The following is a 24,095-nucleotide window of genomic DNA, read 5'->3' on the forward strand; positions in this document are numbered from 1 at the left end:
CACATGCAAAACACTTAGGGTTAACTTGACGAGCCTAGCATGTACAGACATGGCCTCGGAACACAGAAGACCGAAAGGTCGAGCATGAGTCGTATAGAAGATACGATCAACATGAAGATGTTCACCGACATTGACTAGTCCGTCTCACGTGATGATCGGACACGGTCTAGTTAACTCGGATCATGTAATACTTAGATGACTAGAGGGATGTCTAATCTAAGTGGGAGTTCATTAATAATTTGATGAACTTAATTATCATGAACTTAGTCTAAAATCTTTGCAATATGTCTTGTAGATCAAATGGCCAACGTAGTCCTCAACTTCAACGCGTTCCTAGAGAAAACCAAGCTGAAAGACGATGGCAGCAACTATACGGACTGGGTCCGGAACCTGAGGATCATCCTCATAGCTGCCAAGAAAGATTATGTCCTACAAGCACCGCTAGGTGATCCACCCGTCCCACAGAACCAAGACGTTATGAACGCTTGGCAGACACGTGTTGACGACTACTCCCTCGTTCGGTGCGGCATGCTTTACAGCTTAGAGCCGGGGCTCCAAAAGCGTTTTGAGAGACATGGAGCATATGAGATGTTCGAAGAGCTGAAAATGGTTTTTCAAGCTCATGCCCGGATCGAGAGATATGAAGTCTCCGATAAGTTCTTCAGCTGTAAGATGGAGGAAAATAGTTCTGTCAGTGAGCACATACTCACTATGTCTGGGTTACACAACCGCTTGTCTCAGCTGGGAGATAATCTCCCGGATGATGCGGTCATTGACAGAATCCTCCAGTCGCTTCCACCAAGCTACAAGAGCTTTGTGATGAACTTCAACATGCAGGGGATGCAAAAGACCATTCCTGAGTTGTTCTCAATGCTGAAATCAGCGGAGGTAGAAGTCAAGAAGGAGCATCAAGTGTTGATGGTCAATAAAACCACTAAGTTCAAGAAAGGCAAGGGTAAAAAGAACTTCAAGAAGGACGGCAAGGAGGTTGCCGCGCCCGGCAAGCAAGTTGCCGGGAAGAAGCCAAAGAATGGACCCAAGCCTGAGACGGAGTGCTTTTATTGCAAAGGGAAGGGTCACTGGAAACGGAACTGCCCCAAATACTTAGCGGACAAGAAGGCCGGCAACGCCAAAGGTATATTTGATATACATGTAATTGATGTGTACCTTACCAGTACTCGTAGTGACTCCTGGGTATTTGATACCGGTGCCGTTGCTCATATTTGTAACTCACAGCAGGAGCTGCGGAATAAACGGAGACTGGCAAAGGATGAGGTGACGATGCGCGTCGGGAATGGTTCCAAGGTCGATGTGATCGCCGTCGGCACGCTGCCTCTGCATTTACCTACGGGATTAGTTTTAAACCTCAATAACTGTTATTTAGTGCCAGCTTTGAGCATGAACATTGTATCGGGATCTCGTTTAATTCGAGATGGCTACTCATTTAAATCTGAGAATAATGGTTGTTCCATTTATATGAGAGATATGTTTTATGGTCATGCTCCTATGGTGAATGGTTTATTCTTAATGAATCTCGGGCGTATTACTACACATGTTCATAATGTGAGTACCAAAAGATGTAAAGTTGATAATGATAGTACCACATACTTGTGGCACTGCCGCCTTGGTCACATAGGTGTCAAACGCATGAAGAAGCTCCATGCAGATGGACTTTTAGAGTCTCTTGATTATGAATCATTTGACGCGTGCGAACCATGCCTCATGGGTAAGATGACCAAGACTCCGTTCTCAGGAACAATGGAGCGAGCAACCAACTTATTGGAAATCATACATACTGATGTGTGCGGTCCAATGAGTGTTGAGGCTCGCGGTGGCTATCGTTATGTTCTCACGCTCACTGACGATTTAAGTAGATATGGGTATATCTACTTAATGAAACACAAGTCTGAAACCTTTGAAAAGTTCAAGGAATTTCAGAGTGAGGTTGAGAATCAACGTGACAGGAAGATCAAGTATCTACGATCAGATCGTGGAGGAGAATACTTGAGTCACGAATTTGGCACACACTTAAGAAAATGTGGAATAGTTTCACAACTCACGCCGCCTGGAACACCTCAGCGTAACGGTGTGTCCGAACGTCGTAATCGCACTCTATTAGATATGGTGCGATCTATGATGTCTCTTACCGATTTACCGCTATCTTTTTGGGGCTATGCTTTAGAGACTGCCACATTCACTTTAAATAGGGCTCCGTCGAAATCCGTTGAGACGACACCGTATGAATTATGGTTTGGGAAGAAACCTAAGCTGTCGTTTCTAAAAGTTTGGGGATGCGATGCTTATGTCAAGAAACTTCAACCTGAGAAGCTCGAACCCAAGTCGGAAAAATGCGTCTTCATAGGATACCCTAAAGAAACTATCGGGTATACCTTCTACCTAAGATCCGAAGGCAAGATCTTTGTTGCCAAGAACGGACTCTTTCTGGAGAAAGAGTTTCTCTCGAAAGAAGTAAGTGGGAGGAAAGTAGAGCTTGATGAAGTATTACCTCTTGAACCGGAAAATGGCGCAACTCAAGAAAATGTTCCTGAGGTGCCAGCGCCGACTAGAGAGGAAGTTAATGATAATGATCAAGATACTTCTGATCAAGCTCCTACTGAAATTCGAAGGTCCACAAGGACACGTTCCGCGCCAGAGTGGTACGGCAACCCTGTCTTGGAAATCATGTTGTTAGACAACGGTGAACCTTCGAACTATGAAGAAGCAATGGCGGGCCCGGATTCCGACAAATGGCTAGAAGCCATGAAATCCGAGATAGGATCCATGTATGAAAATGAAGTATGGACTTTGACTGACTTGCCTGTTGAACGGCGAGCCATAGAAAATAAATGGATCTTTAAGAAGAAGAAGACGCGGATGGTAATGTGACCATCTATAAAGCTCGGCTTGTCGCTAAGGGTTATCGACAAGTTCAAGGGGTTGACTACGATGAGACTTTCTCACCGGTAGTGAAGCTAAAGTCCGTCTGAATCATGTTAGCAATTGCCGCATTCTACGATTATGAGATATGGCAAATGGACGTCAAAACGGCATTCCTTAATGGTTTCCTTAAGGAAGAATTGTATATGATGCAGCCGGAAGGTTTTGTCGATCCTAAGAATGCTGACAAGGTGTGCAAGCTCCAACGCTCGATTTATGGGCTGGTGCAAGCATCTCGGAGTTGGAACATTCGCTTTGATGAGATGATCAAAGCGTTTGGGTTTACGCAGACTTATGGAGAAGCCTGCGTTTACAAGAAAGTGAGTGGGAGCTCTGTAGCATTTCTCATACTATATGTAGATGACATACTATTGATGGGAAATGATATAGAACTCTTGGACAGCATCAAGGCCTACTTGAATAAGAGTTTTTCAATGAAGGACCTTGGAGAAGCTGCTTATATATTAGGCATCAAAATCTATAGGGATAGATCGAGACGCCTCATAGGTCTTTCACAAAGCACATACCTTGATAAGATATTGAAGAAGTTCAATATGGATCAATCCAAGAAGGGGTTCTTGCCTGTGTTACAAGGTATGAAATTGAGCTCAGCTCAATGTCCGACCACGGCAGAAGATATAGAAGAGATGAGCGTCATCCCCTATGCATCAGCCATAGGTTCTATTATGTATGCCATGCTGTGTACCAGACCTGATGTAAACCTTGCCGTAAGTTTGGTAGGAAGGTACCAAAGTAATCCCGGCAAGGAACACTGGACAGCGGTCAAGAATATCCTGAAGTACCTGAAAAGGACTAAGGAAATGTTTCTCGTTCATGGAGGTGACGAAGAGCTCGTCGTAAAGGGTTACGTCGACGCTAGCTTCGACACAGATCTGGATGACTCTAAGTCACAAACCGGATACGTGTATATTTTGAATGGTGGGGCAGTAAGCTGGTGCAGTTGCAAGCAGAGCGTCGTGGCGGGATCTACATGTGAAGCGGAGTACATGGCAGCCTCGGAGGCAGCACATGAAGCAATATGGGTGAAGGAGTTCATCACCGACCTAGGAGTCATACCCAATGCGTCGGGGCCGATCAAGCTCTTCTGTGACAACACTGGAGCCATTGCTCTTGCCAAGGAGCCCAGGTTTCACAAGAGGACAAGGCACATCAAGCGTCGCTTTAACTCCATTCGTGAAAATGTTCAAGATGGAGACATAGAGATTTGTAAAGTACATACGGACCTGAATATAGCGGATCCGTTGACTAAACCTCTCCCTAGAGCAAAACATGATCAACACCAGAATTCCATGGGTGTTCGATTCATCACAATGTAACTAGATTATTGACTCTAGTGCAAGTGGGAGACTGTTGGAAATATGCCCTAGAGGCAATAATAAAAGCATTATTATTATATTTCCTTGTTCATGATAATTGTCTTTATTCATGCTATAATTGTGTTATCCGGAAATCGTAATACATGTGTGAATAACAGACACCAACATGTCCCTAGTAAGCCTCTAGTTGACTAGCTCGTTGATCAACAGATAGTCATGGTTTCCTGACTATGGACATTGGATGTCATTGATAACGAGATCACATCATTAGGAGAATGATGTGATGGACAAGACCCAATCCTAAACATAGCACAAGATCGTATAGTTCGTTTGCTAGAGTTTTCCAATGTCAAGTATCTTTTCCTTAGACCATGAGATCGTGTAACTCCCGGATACCGTAGGATTGCTTTGGGTATACCAAACGTCACAACGTAACTGGGTGACTATAAAGGTAGACTACGGGTATCTCCGAAAGTGTCTGTTGGGTGACATGGATCAAGACTGGGATTTGTCACTCCATATGACGGAGAGGTATCACTGGGCCCACTCGGTAATGCATCATCATAATGAGCTCAAAGTGACCAAGTGTCTGGTCGCGGGATCATGCATTACGGTACGAGTAAAGTGACTTGCCGGTAACGAGATTGAACGAGGTATTGGGATACCGACGATCGAATCTCGGGTAAGTAACATATCGATTGACAAAGGGAATTGCATACGGGGTTGATTGAATCCTTGACATCGTGGTTCATCCGATGAGATCATCATGGAGCATGTGGGAGCCAACATGGGTATCCAGATCCCGCTGTTGGTTATTGACCGGAGAGTCGTCTCGGTCATGTCTGCTTGTCTCCCGAACCCGTAGGGTCTACACACTTAAGGTTCGGTGACGCTAGGGTTGTGAAGATATGTATATGCAGTAACCCGAATGTTGTTCGGAGTCCCGGATGAGATCCCGGACGTCACGAGGAGTTCCGGAATGGTCCGGAGGTAAAGAATTATATATAGGAAATGCTGTTTCGGCCATCGGGACAAGTTTCGGGGTTATCGGTATTGTACCGGGACCACCGGAGGGGTCCCGGGGGCCCACCGGGTGGGGCCACCTGTCCCGGGGGGGCCACATGGGCTGTAGGGGGTGCGCCTTGGCCTAGATGGGCCAAGGGCACCAGCCCCACTAGGCCCATGCGCCTAGGGTTTCCATGGGGGAGGAGTCCACCTAGTGGAAGGCACCCCGAGGTGCCTTGGGGGGGAGGGAAACCTCCCCCTGGCCGCCGCACCTAGGAGATTGGATCTCCTAGGCTGCGCACCACCCCCCTTGGCCCTCCTATATATAGTGGGGGAGAGGAGGGACTTCAGACACCAGCCCCTGGCGCCTCCCTCTCTCCCCGTTACGTATCTCTCTCGTAGTATAGGCGAAGCCCTGCTACTGTGACGCCCTGCATCCACCACCACGCCGTCGTGCTGCTGGATCTTCATCAACCTCTCCTCCCCCCTTGCTGGATCAAGAAGGAGGAGACGTCTCCCGTCCCGTACGTGTGTTGAACGCGGAGGTGCCGTCCATTCGGCGCTTGGTCATCGGTGATTTGGATCACGTCGTGTTCGACTACATCATCACCGTTCTTTGAACGCTTCCGTGCGCGATCTACAAAGGTATGTAGATGCATCCAATGACTCGTTGCTAGATGAACTGCTAGATGATCTTGGTGAAACGAGTAGGAAAATTTTTGTTTTCTGCAACGTTCCCCAACAGGGTGGGGTGTCAGGAACCTGACCTTGGGCAGTGCTAGTGACTTTAGTCCCACCTCGGATATGGGAGGAGGCTAGGAGCTCCTTATAAGGAGAGTGCCACACTCCCTTCAGATCGGTCTTTTGGGATGTAGTGGGCTCTTTGCTTGTAGTGAAGTGTCCGATGCGGACCGGAAACGTCCGAACATATGCCGATGGACCAGGAGCTGGGCCTAGACTGCTAACATGCGGTTGGAACCCTCCTACAGCCAAAAGTTTGGAAGGCAATGACCATTCTCAAGTGTATACTTTTCATGGCTTCTGTGTTGCATGGCCAATCCTCTGACAATCGGGAAATGACTCCATAGCTAAACCTACCAATTATGCTTTGCGAGCAATGAGACATCGCACACCTATGTAAGGACCACCCTTCCTTGAAGCATGTATGAAAGACGGTCAATGTTGAAAGGGGCCTAAACACAAGAATAAATGTTTGAATCCTTCCCCAATCCAAGGTAATTTATTAACCTATGGTGGGATGGCTTTCTCGCCACCCGTTAGACCAAAAAGCACGTGTGTGTAGCATCAATCTGATCTATGCACCGTGGAATATTTAGAAGAAAAGGAAACGATCAATGTTTATTGGCCAAAGGATGACTTACCAGGGGTGGTACATCTAGCTTTGGCGGACATCCACATGCATATTCTTATAGTTTATTTCCTGCACTAGTAGTTTGCATGCCGGCTTGGGGTTTTAGTTAAGTCTCACCAAGACACAGCAATGCCCTTTTGACTAAATTCCTTGAACCTATGAATCTAAAGCTTATTTGGTTCGCAGGGTTTCAAAAACATATGAGAATAGGAAAACATAGAAGTTGGACTTTGATGTCATGAGATGTTACATCCCACCGGAATTAAAAAAACATGATTGTGTAAGCCATTCATTTGGTTGCATCAGAGAATAAACACAATCTTTTTTCTTTTACGAAACACAGGAATTTTTTCTAAAGGATTACACCATAATTGTCAGTGAAACAAAAAAAACTATAAGGTTAGGCTTTACGGAAATTTTGCATTCAAATTTTACCACAAATATTCCCATGATTTTCAATCCAACGAAAAAATAGGAAACATAGGAAACTTCTCCAAGAAATAAAACTCTTCAAGATCAGAGAATCTACTTTAGATGCACCCGCAAAAAAAACTACTTTAGATGGAAAAGGCCCGTGGTATGTCTTAGAGCATCTCTAGCAGACCCCGTATAAGTGGTCAAACCCTTATATTTTTTACGTTTTTCAGTTTTGGTCGAAAAAAGTATCCAGAACAGAAATCGTAAAAGTGGTCCAACCAGTATATTTTTTAAGGGCCGCCGAAAATGCACACCTGAAACCCTTATATTTGGAGGTTGGAAGACCGAACCTAGGAGGCCCCGTATACCGGTCAAACCTCGCCGGAGCAAACACGCCGCCGTGGAGTTTGCCGGAATTCATCACCACACATAGGAAAAGGCCGCAATCGATCACCGCCGGTTCGAATTGGACGAGCTCGACATCGCCGTGGCCTCCCATGACCTCAGCCTGGCCACCGGAATCCTCCCGACATGATAGGCAAAGGGGCACGGTTCAGCCGGCGCGGCTGGCAATAGAGCAAGGCGCGGACGGCGGAGGCGACGGGGCGTGGCCGGAGAGGCTGGGCGCGACCGGCGTGGTGATGGGGCCCGGGCAACAAGCGACGGAGCACGACCGGCGGGCAATGGGGCGCGGCCGACGGGTTGGGTGCGGCCGGTTGGGGAAAGGGGCGGCAGCGGCCGGACTGAAGAAAGGAGCTCTTTATCCCAATTTTATAGTTTGTTTTACACTATATGTTCGGCCGTAGCTAAAATAAACCCTTAAAATGTATTTTTTTATTTATATCCCAGTTGTACAGTTTGCGATTTTAAAAGATCTACTAAAGATTTTAAAAGACTTAATCCTTTAACGTACATAACGACTTTGTAACGCCCTTGATGCGGCTATAGCTCCCACGTGTCGAGGCACGACTTAGAGACATAACCGCATTGAAAGCAATGTCGCAAGTTAGGCAATCATCACAACATCCCATGTAATATATAGAATAAAAGGGGAGATACATAGTTGGCTTACACTCGCCACGTCACATCAAAGTACATAAATAACATACATCATCCAAACACTCATGGCCCGACTACGGCGCCAAAATAGAAGAAAACCCAACATGCGACACGGTCCCGATCAAACCCCAACTAGGCACCACTACTGATCATCAGGAAAAGACACGTAGTAACACTGAGAGTCCTCGTCGAACTCCCACTTGAGCTCGTACTCGTCACCTGGAGCGGAAACACCTAGACCTGCATCTGGAGTTATAGTATCTGTGAGCCACAGGGACTCAGCAATCTCGCACCCTCGCGATCAAAACTATTTAAGCTTATAGGTAGGGGTAAGGCAAACATATGTGGAGCTGCAGCAAGCGACTAGTATATATGGTGGCTAACTTATCCGCAAATGAGAGCGAGAAGAGGAGGCAAAGCGCGAGCGAGAATCTAGAGGAACAACCTGCGCAAACATAACTCCAACACCGTGTCCACTTCCCGGACTCCGCCGAGAAGGGGCCATCATGGTAACACACACGGTTGATTCATTTTAATTAAGTTTATGTTCAAGTTATCTACAACCGGACATTAACAAATTCCCATCTGCCCATAACCGCGGGCACGGCTTTCGAAAGTTCAATCCCTGCAGGGGAGTCCCAACTTAGCCCATGACAAGCTCTCACGGTCAACGAAGGAATAGACCTCCACCCGAGACACACCGATCAGACTCGGTAACCCGGTACAACAAGGCAATTCGACAGGTTAAAACAAGACCAGCAACACCGCCCGAATGTGCCGACAAATCCCGATAGGAGCTGCACATATCTCGTTCTCAGGGCACACTCAGATGAGCAATCCGTACAACTAAAACCAGCCCTCGAGTTTCCCCGAGGTGGCGTTGCAAGGGGCTCTGGGTTGGACCAACACTCAGAGGAGCACTGGCCCGGGGGGCTAAAATAAAGATGACCCTCGGGCTCCGGAAACCCAAGGGAAAAAGAGGCTAGGTGGCAAATGGTAAAACCAAGGTTGGGCATTGCTGGAAAAGCTTTAATCAAGGCGAACTATCAAGGGGTTCCCATTATAACCCAACCGCGTAAGGAACGCAAAAATCCGGAAACATAACACCGATATGACGAAAACTAGGGCGGCAAGAGTGGAACAAAACACTAGGCGAGAGGCCGAGCCTTCCACCCTTTACCAAGTATATAGATGCATTAAGATAACATAGCAATATAATGATATCCCAACAAGTAAATAAATGTTCCAACGAGGAACGCCTCCAATCTTCACCTGCAACTAGCAACGCTATAAGAGGGGTTGAGCAAAGCGGTAACATAGCCAATCAACGGTTTGCTAGGACATGGTGGGTTAGAGGTTCAACATGGCAATTGGGAGGCTGACAAGCAAAAGTTACGCATCGTAGCATTGGCATAGCAAAAGAGCGAGCAAACTAGCATAGCAAAGATAGTAGTGATTTCGAGGGTATGATCATCTTGCCTGCAAAGCTGTCAGAGTTGACTGGATCCTCAAAAGCAAACTCAACAGGCTCCTCGTTAGCGAACTCGTCTCCCACTCTACCCAAACAAGACAAACAAGCAATAAGGATACAATCAACCACGTGCAAGTTCAAACAATAAGATGCAAAGATGACATGCTATGCGGGATGCGATGCGGGATGCAAAATGCAAGATATGACAGGAAATGCATGAACCTGGCCTCAACTTGAAAAAACAAGTGTGCCACTGGAAAGATGGTATGAAATCGCTTGAAAATGATATAAAGAACGCCGGAATCGGAGTTACGGTTTGGAAATGGCAAGCGATTTAAGAATGACACCGGTCTGCGATTTACAGCAAGTAGGCATCTAAATGCAATGAAATGAACATGCTACAGAACCCAAACATGGCAACAAAATACATGGCAGGGATGCACACAATATGCTTAACAAAATACTAGCACTGAGCTACGGCCAATTCATCCATTAAGAGGTTCAAACAAGCATGGCAAAAACGAAATGCAAAACAGATTTCAGACTTAGTGAAATTAACACTTGTCTGAAGTTTCAGATCATGAAGCTCTCTTCGGAGCAGCAAAACAACAAGCTACAAGACCTGATTAGGACAAAAAAGAACATGTCATGGAGCTACTCAACAAGCTTAACAAAATTCCCTAAGTGACCTGGGGCCAAAAGGGATCACAAAATATATTAACGAGCACACGAACATAGCTAAAACACAATCAGTTTTCAGACTTAGTGAAAACTGAGACATGCTGAAATATATAACTCACGAAGGCATGTAAACGAGCTCGATGCACTCACCACGGTGCACGTCATGGCAAGGCAAGCATACATCCATTAAGAAGGCACAAAATGCTAGCTAGACATGGCAAGAACAATGGCATAGCATGCACGGATCAACTACAATAGCACCGGCAAAATCGCAAACAAGTTGACGATCTGCCCAAATTCACAACGAAGCAAAAGTAGAGCTCGATTGACTCAAACTAGGGTGCTCCAAAATTGCAATTAAAGACATGGATGGATAGATCATAACAAGATTAACAAAACTCCTTTACTGATCATCCTCAAAAGAGGCATGGATCATTATGAAACAGCAAGAACATATGGCATCATGAACTAAATAATCTCAGACTTAGTGAAAACTACTAAGTCCCTGAAAACAGATTTACCGGGTGCCTCACTTTGCAAGCTTGCGCAAGTCACCACACACATCCTAAAAATGCATGGGTTGCACCTCTGGAAAGATAACAAGATGCTTAACAAAACATATGAAGGACTCACAGGCATATCATGCACACAACAAACATGGCAAAAAAGACAAAAGTCTAAGATGAACTAGCAGATCTGACAATTAACTCACGAAGCCTCCTTCTAACAGCATTTCAGGCACCAAGATGAACTCAAATGAAAATGATGCAATGGAATAAAATGATGTACTCATCGAGACAAACATTTTGATATGCTATATGCCCAAATCGGAGCTACGGATGCGGAGATATGGCCGGTCAAAGTATGCTCGAAAATTAGGGTTGGAGGAGAAAAGTCAACCGGGGAGTAGATCTGTTCATCGGGGTTCGCCGGAGCCCTCCTCGTCGCCGGAGATGGAGGGGAGAGGCCGGGGCCGGTGAGGGGGCGGCCGGATCCGGCCCGGTCGCCGGAGATGGAGCGGCGTGGAGGCGGCGGGCGGCTCGGCGGCGTTGTGGCAGCGGTGACCCGAGGCGGGGCCAGGCGAGGCGGCGGTCGCGTGAGGTGGCGGCGCGCGGCCGAGGCAGGCGGCGGGCGGCGGACGGCGTCGGGGAGAAGAACAGGCGGCGGCGGGCGGCGGAGTGGCCCGGTGGTGGCTCGGGCGGGCCTCCCGCGGGCTCGCCGGGCCGCACGGAGGAGCAGGCCGGCGGGGACACGTGGCACCTCCTGGTTGGCTGCGGTCGCCGACGGACGTGTCCGGCGCGCGGAGATCTTTTTTTTTAGGGTTTCGGAGAGGGAGAGAGATCCGAAAACAGGGGGCTATTTATAGGCATAAGTGGAGTTAGGAGAGTCCAAATGACGTGTGGTTTTCGGCCACGCGATCGTGATCGAACGCTCTAGGACATGGAGCAGAGTTAGGTGGGTTTTGGGCCAAAATAGAGGGGTGTTGGGCTGCAACACACACGAGGCCTTTTCGGTCCCTCGGTTAACCGTTGGAGTATCAAACGAAGTCCAAATGGTACGAAACTTGACAGGCGGTCTACCGGTAGTAAACCAAGGCCGCTTGGCAAGTCTCGGTCCAATCCGGAAATGTTTAATCCCCACACACGAAAGAAAGGTAGAATTGATCACCGGAGGAGAACGAAGCGCCGGAATGCAAAACGGGCAACGGGGAAAATGCTCGAATGCATGAGATGAACACGTATGCGAATGCAATGCACATGATGACATGATATGAGATGCATGAAAACGAAAACAACACACGGAGATAAAGACCCGAACCCGAGAAATAAATATAACTTAACGTCGGAAACGGCAAGAGTTGGCATACAAATTGGGAAAGTTATATCCGGAGTGTTACAGACTTCTACTATATGATGCATGGCTTATGCGTGGTGGACGAGAACTCCATGGAGTTACCAACCAATCCATGCCTTTTCAACAGAAACATATCACGAGTGGTGTTATTGAGTGCCAGCTGGTTAGAACTGGATCTTGGACTCAATCGAACTAACAACACGCTGACGACTCGGCATTCACCAACGAACATGATATATACACCGGCACGATTCATCCACCAGACGATGCTTGCCCGTTGAATTTGATTACAGCTACTTAGATTATTACGCCCTGGCTAGATCATGCTTTGCATAAGTCCCATGGCCACATTCATGCGTACTGTGACTGCACGATTATGGCTGAAAGGCAAAAGTCAACCTGGCTTGTTTAATCATGCGACTTTCGGATTTTTTAGTGGCTCAGGTGTCTGCTTTTTTCTTTATCCACCTGGGTGCTTGAATCTGCTGGTTTAAAAAGGCCTAGGAATTTGTTAGGGTCGTCAATGTCAAGTTACCCTCAACTTACCATCAGCAATGCGTGTGATCGCATAATTTTTAGCAGTTAAGTTTCTTTATCTGCAATGAGATGCAAATAATCATATAGGTGTGTGCTGAACATGATCGTGCAGGCTGAACATAATCGTACAGGCTGCTCGATCGCTAATTGTTATTTTCGGGCTGCTAATTGATGCGTTTGACCGGCGATGCTCATGCTTTAGCTAGCCTTGGAATTCTTTGGATAATCAACACTTGGTCATATTATTTTCTAGAGAACCGGTGATCAAGTTAATTAATGACGAAACGAATGATCAACTCTGCAGTAGCCGAGTCAAACGTTATTGTGTAGCGTACTAGCCCCCGTTCTTTAGACGTGTAGCTTGTAAGGAAGTGCATTATATTCAAACAAAACATACTCCCTCCGTTTCTAAGTTTTTTTTAGAGATTTCAATATTTTTTTTGCGGGTAAAGGAATTAGAGATTTCGATATAAACTACATACGGAACAAAATGAGTGAATTTACACCCTAAAATATGTCTATATACATTCATATATAGTCCATATTAAAATTTATAAAAGGACTTATATTTAGAAACCGGAGGGAATTAAAGGTCTTGTGAAGGTTAACCTAACCATAATTATACTAGTGATACGATTTAAAGCCAAACTGGTTGACTAACCCGGCCAGTTAAGGAGAAAAGAGAAGCAGAGAAAGAGAGGCGAAGCTTGGCTGGGCTGCAAAGGGATTGTAGGTGACGTTGGACAACCGATGCCCTGCACACATCGTCGTTAGGTAGGGTGCATATGCAGTCCGGTCTTGGCGGCAAAACTACTTGACCCGTTAATCCCAATGAAAATGGCTCGATCATACATTGTGCTAGAAATTGTACTTCATCTGTAAAGATATACTCCCTCCGTTCCTAAATACTTGTCTTTCTAGGCATTTCAACAAGTGACTACATACGAAGCAAAATGAGTGAATCTACACTCTAAAATATATCTACATACATCCGTATGTAGTAGTCATTTGAAATGTCTAAAAAGACAAGTATTTAGGAACGGAGGAAGTATAAGACATTTTAGATCTCTACTTTAGCGTGTCGCATGCATGTATGCATGCATTTTGATTGGCTCTCTGGGTCCTATCAGGTAAATTAGACACTCCACGGATCAAGTATTGTACTTTTCTAACACACATGTTTTAATTGTTTCTAGGTCCCAAATTAAACAAATAAAAATAACAGTATGTGCATACATACAAATGATGCGGTTGGAATCCTCCTACAGCCAAAAGTTTGGAAGGCAATGAGCATTCTCAAGTGTATCTTTTTTCATGACTCATGTGTTGCATGGCCAATCCTCCGACAATCGGGGAATGACTCCGTAGCTCAACTTATGTAAGGACAATGAGCAATGAGACGTTGCACACCTATGTAAGGACTACTCTTCCTCGAAGCGGGTATGGAAGACGGTCAATGTTGAAATGGGCCTACCCACAAAAATAAACGGTTGAATTTGCCTTCTCCAATCCAAGGTAATTTATTAACCTATGGTGGGATGGCTTTCTTGCCACCCCTTAGACCAAAAAGCACATGTGCGTAGCATCAGTATGATCTTTGCACCATGGAATATTTAGAAGAAAAGGAAACGATCAATATTTATTGGTCAAAGGATGACTTACCAGCGGTGGTACATCTAGCTTTGGCGGACATCCACATGCATATTCTCGTAGTTTTTTCCTGCGCTAGTAGTTTGCATGCCGGCTTGGGGTTTTAGTTAAGTCTCACCAAGACATAGCAGTGCCCTTCTGACTAAATTCCTTGAACCTATAAATCTAAAGCTTTTTGGTCTGCAGGATTTTAAAAACACATGGGAATAGGAAAACATACAAGCTGGACCTTCATGTCATGAGATGTTACATCCTACGGGAATTTAAAAAATACATGATCGAGTCATTTGTTTGGTCGCGTCAGAGAAGAAACATATTTTTTCCTTTTGCGAAACACGGGAATTTTTTCTAAAGGATTACGCCATGATTGTCACTGGAGTAAAAAATAACTATAAGTTTAGGCTTTACGGAAATTTTGCTTCCAAACTTTACCATAAATATTGCCATGATTTTCAATCGAACGAAAAAACAAGAAACATAGGAAAATTCTCCAAGAAATAAAACACTCCAAAATCGGTGAAACTACTTTAGATGGAAGAGGCCCATACTATGTCTTAGAGACATAACTAAAAGTTTTAATTTTTTTAACGTACATAACGACTCCTTGCATATGATGCATGGCTCATGCGTGGTGGACGAGAAATCCATACTCCATAGAGTCACCAACCAACCCCTGCCTTTTCAACATAAACATATCATGAGTGGTGTGATCGAGTGCCACCTTGTTAGAACCGGATCTTGGACTCGATCGGACTAACAACACGCTGACGACACGACATTCAACCACGAAAATGATATATACACTGGCACGATTCATTCACCAGACGTGCATGCCCGTTGAATTTGATTACAGCTACTTAGATTATTACGCGCTGGCTAGATCATGCTTTGCATAAGTCATATGGCCACATGCATGCGTACTAAGACTGCACGATTCTAGCTGAAGCGCAAATGTCAACCTCAGGTGTCTGCTTTTTTCTTTATCCTTCCTGGTTGCTTGAATTTGCAGGTTTAAAAAGGTCTAGTAATCTGTTAGGGTCGTCCATGTCAAGTAACCCTCCACTTACCATCAGCAATGCTGATCCCATAATTTTCAGCACTCAAGCTTCTTTATCTGCAAAAAATTAGGCCCATGTGATGCAAATAATTCCATGTTGCACCTCCGTCTAAGTCGGGTTATCTTGTGTTATATCAAGTATTCATTGTACTGTCATGATTAAAGTTGAATAGATCGAAGGTTTTCCCGCAAGATAAACAGTTAGGTTACCTTCTGTATTATTCTTCTTCAAAAAAGAGGTTGAAACCCCCAGCATATGCATATTGTGAGGGCTTCCTTTTGTGTGAATCGATTTTTTCTTTTCTTTTGAGAGTACGTACGAATGAATCCTAGGACGTAGAAGGTGAAAAGGAGGTAGGTGCGTACGAAGTACGAACACATGTTGCTAACGGCGACTGGTCCGCATACTGATCCACTAGAACGCAATCTTAATTCGCACATGCTAGTTAGCTACTGGTCAAGAAGAAATAAGGATGCGGATGGAATGTACGCGCCATCGAGACAGCAGGCCAGCCGGTCGAAAGAGAAGGGTTTCATATGGGTCAATGGCTCAACTAGCTAGCTTTGTTGCCGAGGTTATCTGCTGTCGTGGAATTATTTTAACTCTTCGCCTTTACCCTACTACTTCTTCTGTTCTAAAATATAAAAACGTTTTTAACACTAACACTTCCTCCATCTCAAAATATAAAAACGTTTTTAACACTACTACTCCCTCCCTTTGTCCCGTATTTTGGAACGGAGGGAGTAGTAGATTTGAGCCATATCACACATGTACATGGACATGCGTGGGATGTGACATAGCGATGAGGTGGAGATTGGTCACACGTAAATATGCATGTGCCGGTTTTGCTAAGCTAAGCTACTACTCACTGTGCTTATTACCAAGTCAAATGAAACGAGGACAAGCGTCTCTGTCACACGGCAGTTAGCTGCGATTGGTTATGAAACGAGGATCTATGTGCTGGGAATTACATCAGATGTACGTGGCATCCTAATCTCAGGTCAGAGCTTAGTTTTTTTTTTGCGAGTGAAATGGGAGTTTCTCTACACTTATAAAAAGCCGAGTTGGTGATGATGGTGTGCCTACCATCTTGTAATATAGACCGTCCGATCTATATTTGACGGATAAAAAACAAACTATGACAATTTTACAAAAAAAACCCGCACCTCTCTTCACATTTACAAATAAGGCCTTGCCTCGTTCATCCTTATCTCCCACAACTTCATTGCTGAGAAATTAAAAAAAGAAAGTCTCTGAAACAATCTGGCATGGTGGCCGCTGCCATTCTTGAGATACCATTTTTCCAATAAAATTCTTGAGATATCATTAATTTTTACACATGGGACTACTCCTGCATGGGTCAATCATAACAGGTGTTTTGTAAACAAATGCATCTTCATGTTCCATACAATGCACGGGCATCTTGTTAGTTATTCTAAAAGTGTAGAGTTACAATCAGCCGACAAAGGGTCAGCTATACATGGATGGCCTCTGCAAAGCCAACAAACCGTACCATGATCAGTTCTACCATGATTTGCCCGATGATCTGCTACTCTATTCTGGTGCCTAGAAATTTTCATAGGAATAAACTCCCTTCCTACCATGAGATCCTTAATCTCTAAGATGAGATGCCCATATGCCGATCGGTCCAACTCATTAGAAGTTAGAACAGATAGTGCCGTCGTCGAATCTGATTGAACAACCACTGGAAGAGTAGTATGCTCGACAGACAGTGCCATCCCTCCATTATCGCATGTAGCTCCGCCTTAAGAGCATCATCAGAGCTTAGTTAAGTAGTAGTGAAGAGCACGACATCTATGCAAATATTCTAGCTATGTGCTGGTATCTAGCGGACAAACAGTGGACGCAGCAGAATAACTAATCTGCGCCAAACCAATGCGCTTGTTGTTACCATGTCCCGGCCCGCCGGCATCGTGAATGGCATAAAATCCTTGTCGCTAGCTGCAATCAAATCGCTGATCTGTACTGACAGCTCAAGTGGTGGAATAATAAGCTTCATCGCCGATTCGCCGTGGGCAATAGGATACATCGAAAAGGGCAGGCTACGCACGTTTCTCGTCTAACTTTCGCTGGACAAACTCCCTGGGATGGTAAGTACTACTCCGAAACGTGCAGAGGTCGGTGCTTACCGAGCCGCATGACTGCGTCTGTCGGTAGACTAATCTAACTCTAAGTCCCTATGCATTTTTCAGTCTTTCAGAAGATCAGAAGATTAGATTGTGTTACCAGTCAGGAGAGAAAGGTGCTGTGTCCTGTCTGGGTTTAAATAAGCAAAGTCCGGAAGATCAACGTCGGAAGATTCGATGCCATTGCTGTTTAGGTGACAGATCAAGCGCCGTGTACTGATTAGTTTTTATTTAGTTTACATATTAGATTTGACTAAAGTCAAACTTTATAAAGTTTGACCAGGTTTAGAGAAATAATATAAACATTTACCATAACAAATTTATATGATGTGAAAGTACATTCAGTAATTAATCTAATGATATTGATTTGTTATTGTATAAATTAATATTTTTGTCTCTAAACTTTGTCAAAATTTATAAAGCTTGACTTTGACCAAAACTGATACGCTAAGTAAGTAAAAATTGAGGGAGTACTACCGACTAGGCTACTCTTTTTTTACTCCGCATATATAATTTGTTTGAAGTTGAACTAAGCAAAGTTTGACCAAATTTATCATGAATATATCAACATCTACAACATTGAAGTTATATAACATAAAACATTGTTTGATGATGCATCTAATGATATTGATTTCGTGTTGTTAATGTTGACATTTTTTTCTTATAAAATTGGTCAAACGTTACAAAGTTTGACTTCAATCAGATTTTATGTGCAAAATAAAAGTGAATGAAGGGAGTAAGAAAGTCAGCACACGAGGAGGACTTGCAGTTAGCCCTGCAGTCAGAGCATCTCCAAGACATAAAAAACTCAAACCTTGGGGGTTTGATTTTTTTTAAAAAAAAAGGCTCTAAGAGCATCTCTAACCTATCCTTTATAAATAGGAGAAGTATATGACCTCCCATAAGAAGGAGTATATTCGCTCCTCTAAAAAAGTGTGGTTTCTAACCGAACCTTTAAACTTAACTCCTTTAAAAAAATGGGCACAAATCCGGTACATCATATACTATTTTACATGACATAAACGAAATCTAAACTAAAGATTGCATAAAAACTAAACAAACTAGTCATCACGATCGATCATATCAGCCATCATCTTGTCTCATTTCTCGTCAGTCACGGGGCCGATGCCCTGGTCCTGGACCGCTCCTCACCATTTCATCGTCGTTGGATCCAGTGTCATCGCTGGAGCAAAGGTTGATGACCACCGTCGCCCCTGACCTGTAGAGCTCGCACTGTCGGCGCTCTTCCTAGATGCACTCCAGGTACACGCGACAGAGCTCTGCCATGTACTCCTCGTGCACACGCTCCACCTCCAGGTGCTTGCGGGCCTCCTGGTCTTCCCACAGCTCGCGTGCGGTGGCCACACGGGGGTCGAGGGAGCCAAAGTCGGCAAGCCATCCGGGAAGTTTAGCTACATGTTTGCTCCATGGAGGCGCACCGACATGATGTCGTACGCCCACGCCTCCTACACCGTCGAGTGGTAGGAACCGATCGAAATCCGCTGGTGGGTTTTGGCTTGGTGATCTCTGCCACCCACGTCCCCCACGCCCACTACCGCAAGCAGAGGTACGTCCTCTGCGATGCCGGTGATAGTTGCAGGTCAAGGAAGCAGGACACACCACCGCTAGAGGAGGATGTGTCGCCGCGACCTTGGGCTCAGGACTGAGCGTGGTAGTGCAGATCGATGCTTCTGGTCATCGGTGAGGGCGTAAGGCAGCTTGATCCAGCCATTTGAGCGGCATGGTTGTGCCTTAGTGCAGTGGCTATTCTGTGTGTTGGCTGTGGGATCAGCTGACCCCACAACTTTTGGTAAGAACAAACTAAAACACTGTACATTGTCAAGATTTTTTTTAAAAAAAAATAGCAACGACCCCACAGATTCTTGAGGCTAGCTTCGCCACGGTTGGAGTGGATGCATGGGCGGGCCAGCAAGGGGATACATGTGCTTGGGCGGGGGTGGCGGAGTGGATAAGGTCAAGCGATGAAAGTGGGGAAATTTTACTCGAGCGGCGGCGTGGTATATTTAAGAGTTGGCCAGGCTAGACTATATTTAAGAGTTAGCCGGGCTATGGAGTAAAAATTTGCTCCTCTAAAGAACATAAGATATTGTTTAGGTGCGCTTTAGAGGAGTAAAATTGAATTTTTACTCCTCTAAAGCTTCATAGGGGATCGGTTAGAGATGCTCTAACAACATACCTACGTGTGCATGTGAACAACAAATTTGGGTACCTTTTTTAGATTCAAAAAAATTGGGTAGTTGGGGAGCCATCCAAATTTTGCTGGCGGTTTCAACAAACAAAGCTACTAAAGCGACCAAAATAGCCACAGGAAAGACAAACGCCACCCGCCCCACCATGCGTCCATGTCGACCAATTCCTATATCGGATGTCATCGCCGCCACTACTGCACCTTGCCGCTCAAATCCATCACTCATGGCTGACATAGCGACCTCCGCGACCACCGTCGAGCTCGCTACTCCGCTCAGGCCCACCCGATTCTGGTTGCTCCACAACTCCCCACCGCGGATCCTCGCCTCCCTCCCCCAAGCCCCTTCCCCCTCCCCCTCCCGTCGCTGGAAAATATGTTGTGGAGCTTAGGCTCAAGTGCACCTCCTTAGATAGCCATCCATCCCGGCATCGCGATTCGTGCAAGGACTTTTGTCTTTTTTGTTTCTTCCAAATAAAATAACATATGAACTTCAAACTTTGCAGCACAACAAAATATTCTAACTAGAATGTGGGAAAAAACTTTCAGATTTTTTTGTGCATCATAAATACTAAAAAAATTGAATAAAGAAAATCTCATTTTGTATATTTATGTTGGTCAAACAAATCTATAAGTTCTTTCTCACATTGTAGTAAGAATGTTTTGCTATCTTGCAAAGTTTGAAGTTCATATGTTGTTTTATTTGGAAGAAACAAAAAAGAGAAAATTTCATGCAGTAAGTTAGTTGTCTAGCACGGATTTCAAATCTATATTGAAAGGTAAGGATAGATGGTGTCCATGAGCCCAAGCTCTAAAAATCCACGTCCTCCCGTCGCCTCCCCCGATCACCACGTCGTTGAATCCGCCGCCAAGCTCCCGCCGCCATCCACGAGCACCACATCACCAGACCAGCCCTTGAGCTTCCAGCCGTGCAAACCCCGAGTACCGCGCCGCCGGATTCCGTCACCATCCTTGAACATGTTGAAGTTGCCGTCGTCGAAGTATTGCGGTGTGAGGCTCCAGCCATGGGGCAAATGGGTAGTGGTGATCTCTATCTAGAACGCGGGGGTGTGTGTTGCTTGGCACGTTCGCCACCATGGAGGAGGCGGCATGCATCTACGATGCATTGGCACTCCACTTCTTCGGAGCCAGGTGAAGCTCAACTTCCCCGCCGACACCACCTCCGCAGTCGCCATTGTGCCTTGTGTTAGCGTCGTCTCCCAAGCCAAGGAGAGGGAACACCGCCTGGCTGAGGTGCAACTTGTAGCCGAGCGGGCCAATGACACCTTCATGGCTTCTCTCTTCCTGGAGGAGCTGCCCCTCGTCGAGAACTGAACATTCTTTGAGTCCATAGAGCACGAGCACAAGGTCGAGCGCAAGTGCCATGAGCTCACCCGCCTCAAGGCCGAGTGCGAGGAGATGTTTGAGGAGCTCATCGAGCCCGCGATGAATTTGGTGTTTGCGTTCCCACACATGGAATTGAATTTTAATCCGAATCTCTTGCACAGTAATATAAATCATGTTTCGTCACTACAAGTGGGCCCCACGCCATGTCGATGGCCCGTCAGCCATATACGATGCCACGTCGACACACTTTATGTCTATGGATGAGATTAACACCGTATTTGCACGTTTGTGCCAAGTTTTAGAATCAGCTCAGTGTATTTTTCAAGTTCAGGGACTAAATCAAACATCCGTGACAAATTCAAGCATCAACTTTTCTTAAACCATCAATCAACAAATTGAAACAGAGACATCAGTATCTTCCAATCTAACACAACAAGGATCTAGTTGCAAGTATCGTTGTCTTTTTCCCAACTTATCCAAACATTCCTTCTCGCTCGGCTCGTGGGCCTCGGCATCGGCCTCGCCCTCGGCGCGGTGCCGTCGCATGTGCCCGCTCAGCGCCTTATGTACACCCTGCCCGGTAGCAGCGCCGAGCCCCGCCACGTTCCTACACTTGGCGCAGTTCTCCGAAGGCGTCAGGTTCAGGTCCAGGCAGATCCCGCCGGCGTCGCACGACGCCAACTCCGTGTTGGTCGCCGCCGCCTCGCAGCTCGGCGCTCTGGCTGCGGTCTCGGCCTCGACACGGTGCCGGCGCATGTGCCCACCCAGCGCCTGGCCGACGGCGAACTGGAGGCCGCAGACGGGGCACTCGTGCACCCTCGGCCTTGGCGGCTGCGGCGGCACCGAGGGCATCTGGCGGCCGAGGCAGAGCGCCGCGCCGTCGTCGGAGTTGCCAACCGCGTGCAGCTTCGGGCGCTTGTGGCTGGCGCGGTGGCCCCCGAGCGCCTGGAACGTGGGAAACTGCCGGTTGCACGTCTTGCACTCGAACACGCGGCCGCCGCCCATGGCCTGCGCCGCCCCGGCGACGGCGCGCTGGTGGTGGTGCTGCTGGTGCTGCTGCGCGAGGAGCATGAGCAGGCGGGCCGTGTCCAGGCCTCCAAGCTCCATGTCCCACACATCCCTGCCTCTCTTGCTCATGGCTGATGTCTCTCGAGTTGAGACTTGAGACTCGATCGCTGGCAGGCTAGTCCCCCGATCAAAAAGTCGCTCGGTCGTGTATCGCTCTCGGCTAATCTATCGGCTGCACTGTGTAATGCATATGTGGCTCTGGCCCGTATGGCTGGTGGCTCTTATAGTGTGTCCCGGGTTGGGCCGGGGTTTGGCTCGCAAGTGTTTGTTAGCTGGGTTCTTTTTTTTTTTTGAAATCTTTTGTTAGCTGGGTTCTAGACGTGGACGTGTGTGCATCAACTTTTCGATGGGGAAGTTTGACCGGCGCGGTGTGAGAGATTAGTTACCGGTACTAGTCTACTACAGTAGTACCACCCGTACGGATCTGCGTTCAATCTTGTCATGTGAGTCTAGGTAGCAGTATCTAGTCTAGTCAACATGTGTGTTCAGGCGAGCTGACTCTTCTAGAACCGTAAACAGCAGACACCTGTGGACCTGCCCGATGGTGGCGTAGCGTGTCCGTGCGCGGGTGTTTTACTTCCGCGCGACGATCACGACCCAGCACGCACGTACGGGTTTCGGCCGGTTGTTCACACTCCCGCTGGTGTACCTTGTCTTGTTGCTGCGGTCACCAAATTTATTGTCTCGGCTGGAAGGGTCAAACCGATAGTTTGAGACGAGATCGACACGACTGGCTCGGTTCAAATCCTTAGAATGAGCGGCGTGACGTCCATGCCCAGAATGGGGGTCCGTAACCTCGGTGCAATTTTGAGACGGAAGGAGTATTATATATAAAGTGATTTAAATGATCTTATATTTTTTTACGGAGAGCTAGCAAGTTGTCTTCGTTATTTTTTAGCTTATTATACATAGCAGTCCAAGTTATTGTTGATTTATCCCTTGACCGGGGTTAACTGCTCCTAGCAGTTGCGGACAACTGATAGGAGTGTGCTGAACATGATCGTGCAGGCTGCTCGGCCGTTAATTGTTTTTTCCGGGCTGCTAATTGATGCGTCTGACCAGCAATGTTTATGCTTTTACTAGCCATGGAATTCTTTGGATAATCAACACTTGGTCATATTTTTTCCCTAGAGAACGAATGACAAGTTCTGCAATGACGAGCTTCTGGGAACAAGCAACTCTGCAGCAGCCAAAGTCAAATGTTATTGTGTGCTACCCGTGTTCTTAGCTTTGCCACTTGTCATGAGTTATATTCAAACAAACATAATTAAAGATCTTGCTGCCACTTGTCATGAGTTGTATTCAAACAAACATAATTAAAGATCTTGCCAAGATTAACCTAACCATAATCGCCAACTAGTTGACTAACCTGGCCAATTAAGAGAAAAGAGAAGCGGAGAAAGAGAGGCGAAGCTTGACTGGCTGCAAGGGATTGTTGGTGACGTTGGACAACCCATGCCCTGCATATATCATATCGTCAGTAGGTAGGGTGCATATGCCGTCCGTTCTTGACGGCAAAACTACTCTCTCTATCCCATAATATAAAAACGTTTTTCACACTACACGATTTTATATTATGGAATGGAGGAAATATTTCACACATTAATCCCAACGAAAATGACTTAATCGTACATCGTGTGAGAAATTGTAGCTCATTAGTAGGTCGCATGTAGTACGTATGCACGCATTTTGCTTGGCCCGCTTGGTCCCATCTTAGTGCCTTTCTTCACATAAATAAATTAGATACTTCAGTGATCAAGTACTGTACGTTAGTATATAATGTGAGCTCAACTAATGCACATGTTTTAAGTGTTTCTGGGACCAGAATTAAACAAATGAAACAAATTTTATGTGCATACATGAAAATGATGCCATTCAAAGCCTTCCACCCACAAAAAGTTTGGAAGACAACGAACATTCTCAAATGTAAGCTCTTTGCATGCATTAGT

The 24,095-nt window shown here is 46.0% G+C and overlaps 1 protein-coding gene across 1 annotated transcript; it reads right to left on the minus strand.

The window, feature by feature from the left end:
* Positions 1-21,433: 21,433 nt before the first annotated feature.
* On the minus strand, positions 21,434-22,387 carry LOC147980651 (uncharacterized). The gene has a single exon (XM_087516931.1). It carries the CDS (start codon positions 22,213-22,215, stop codon positions 21,466-21,468), a length of 750 nt encoding a protein of 249 aa, XP_087373057.1. The 5' UTR covers positions 22,216-22,387; the 3' UTR covers positions 21,434-21,465.
* Between the last annotated feature and the right edge of the window lie 1,708 nt (positions 22,388-24,095).

Source organism: Triticum urartu, chromosome 3A (assembly GCF_056163025.1).
Source record: "Triticum urartu cultivar PI428250 chromosome 3A, HENAU_Tu73, whole genome shotgun sequence".
NCBI classification, from domain to species: domain Eukaryota; kingdom Viridiplantae; phylum Streptophyta; class Magnoliopsida; order Poales; family Poaceae; genus Triticum; species Triticum urartu.